This window comes from Azolla caroliniana, unplaced genomic scaffold (genome assembly GCF_043228905.1).
Source record: "Azolla caroliniana isolate FFs.n. ecotype wild unplaced genomic scaffold, voAzoCaro1.0.p SCAF_385, whole genome shotgun sequence".
NCBI classification, from domain to species: domain Eukaryota; kingdom Viridiplantae; phylum Streptophyta; class Polypodiopsida; order Salviniales; family Salviniaceae; genus Azolla; species Azolla caroliniana.
The window spans coordinates 28,071-29,671 of record NW_028230820.1 but is presented as its reverse complement, the minus strand read 5'-3'; the positions used below and the strand labels follow the sequence as shown (position 1 = coordinate 29,671).

Here is a 1,601-nt window from a genome sequence, read left to right as displayed (position 1 = left end):
ATCACTTCATCAAAGCGCCGATTTACCAACGCCATGGTATCTTGTTCACTCCTCACTTGTTCAACTTCTTGGGATATACTTGTTGGGTTTATTGTTGTGGTGGTATACACATTTGGAAACACTTGTCCCCCATGCACAATTGAAGATGAGGCTTGAAAGTTGGCACGAGGCATCAAATTTGCACCCAAAGCCGTCATTTGGGGATCCCCCAAGGAGCTCATCATCTTCACTTGTCGATCATAAGCTTGACAAACTTGGATAAGAGCTTGAAACGATGTGGGATCCTTCAAGTTTGCTTCCAAACGGAAATACATATCAAGACCCATCTTGAATCGTTCCATTTTAAACCACTCGTCTTCAGTGCCGCCACGAAGACGAATCCATGTAGTCCACAAATCCTTGAAATTTCTTTCATACTCAGTGAAACCAATTGGTGATTCCATCTTTAGTCGAAATAGCTCTTCCCTTACTTCGGTTGCACTTCGTCGTTGAATATATTTGGCACGAAACTGGTGCACCAACAATTGATATGCTCCCTGTTGGTTTGGAGGAAGAGAGTCATACCAATCTCGAGCTCGACCATAGAATGTAGCTACCAATAAAGGTAACTTCTCATTGTCGGTGATGCGTCCAATAGAGACAGCATGATGCTCAAAAGATGCCAAAAAGGCACCCGCATCTTGTGTTCTTTCACCTGAAAATGCAAATTGCATAGCTAAGTTAATGTAATATAGTAACACAATTAAATGATAAGTTCTCCCTCCTATACGGAAAGGATCCGCCCTCCCTGGAGCGCCAAAATGATAGGGTGTATAAGATAATAGATAGTTATACACTATATGAGGGCTTGACCAAACCGATTAGATGGAGTTGAAAATCATAATATATTATATAGCTCTAGGTAATTATGATTAGAGAGTATAACTCAAGAAACTAAGAAAAAAGATAGAGAAAGCGAGCAAGAAATAAGAATGTTCTGATATTCCAACATCAAGAGAATACAAAGGAGACAAACTCCACATTGAACTAAAACCAAAGACCTTCCTCTTCTAAGACACTTCTTCCTAACACTCCTCATCCACTCTTTTCCTTTACTCTTCGCCCCCTCCTCACTAATATCACTTCTTCTTTTATAACCTTCCTCTTCTTATCCACGTTCATGCTATTTTTAGAAGCTTTTTATCTCCCTATTTTTAGCTATGACACATCGACCTTCTAATCGTCATATCTCCCTCATCCGATATCCAAATTAAGCGATTTAAAAAGCTATAGAAAGTTCTTTTTACAAGCTTTCTAATCCATATTTAAACGTGATATTTGGATAAACAACGAGGGAGTTATGACCATTCTATTTTTACTGTTTTTTATAGTCTGCGTTTTCTCTTTTTACTTTTCTCTTGGTCTCGTACTTTTACTTTTGACTTCTTTCCTAAGGTCTTAGTTCGTGTTCTTATCCTCAAAAGGTGAATTATCTATACTTTATATTCTCCTAATGTTCAATGGCTTAGATTCTAAAAACACTTTCACAATATCATTTGTCATGCGTTGGAAGATTGCGGGTGCATTGATTAGACCAAACGACATAATAGTGTCGTGAAGAT

The 1,601-nt window shown here is 38.3% G+C and overlaps 1 protein-coding gene across 1 annotated transcript; it reads right to left on the bottom strand.

Moving 5' to 3' along the window:
- Positions 1-26: 26 nt before the first annotated feature.
- Positions 27-1,032, bottom strand: LOC147848343 (uncharacterized; the record flags this gene model as incomplete). Its single annotated transcript, XM_087338469.1, has 1 exon — positions 27-1,032. A coding segment is annotated over exon 1 (687 nt), but the record flags the coding sequence as incomplete, so codon positions are not given.
- Positions 1,033-1,601: the final 569 nt, after the last annotated feature.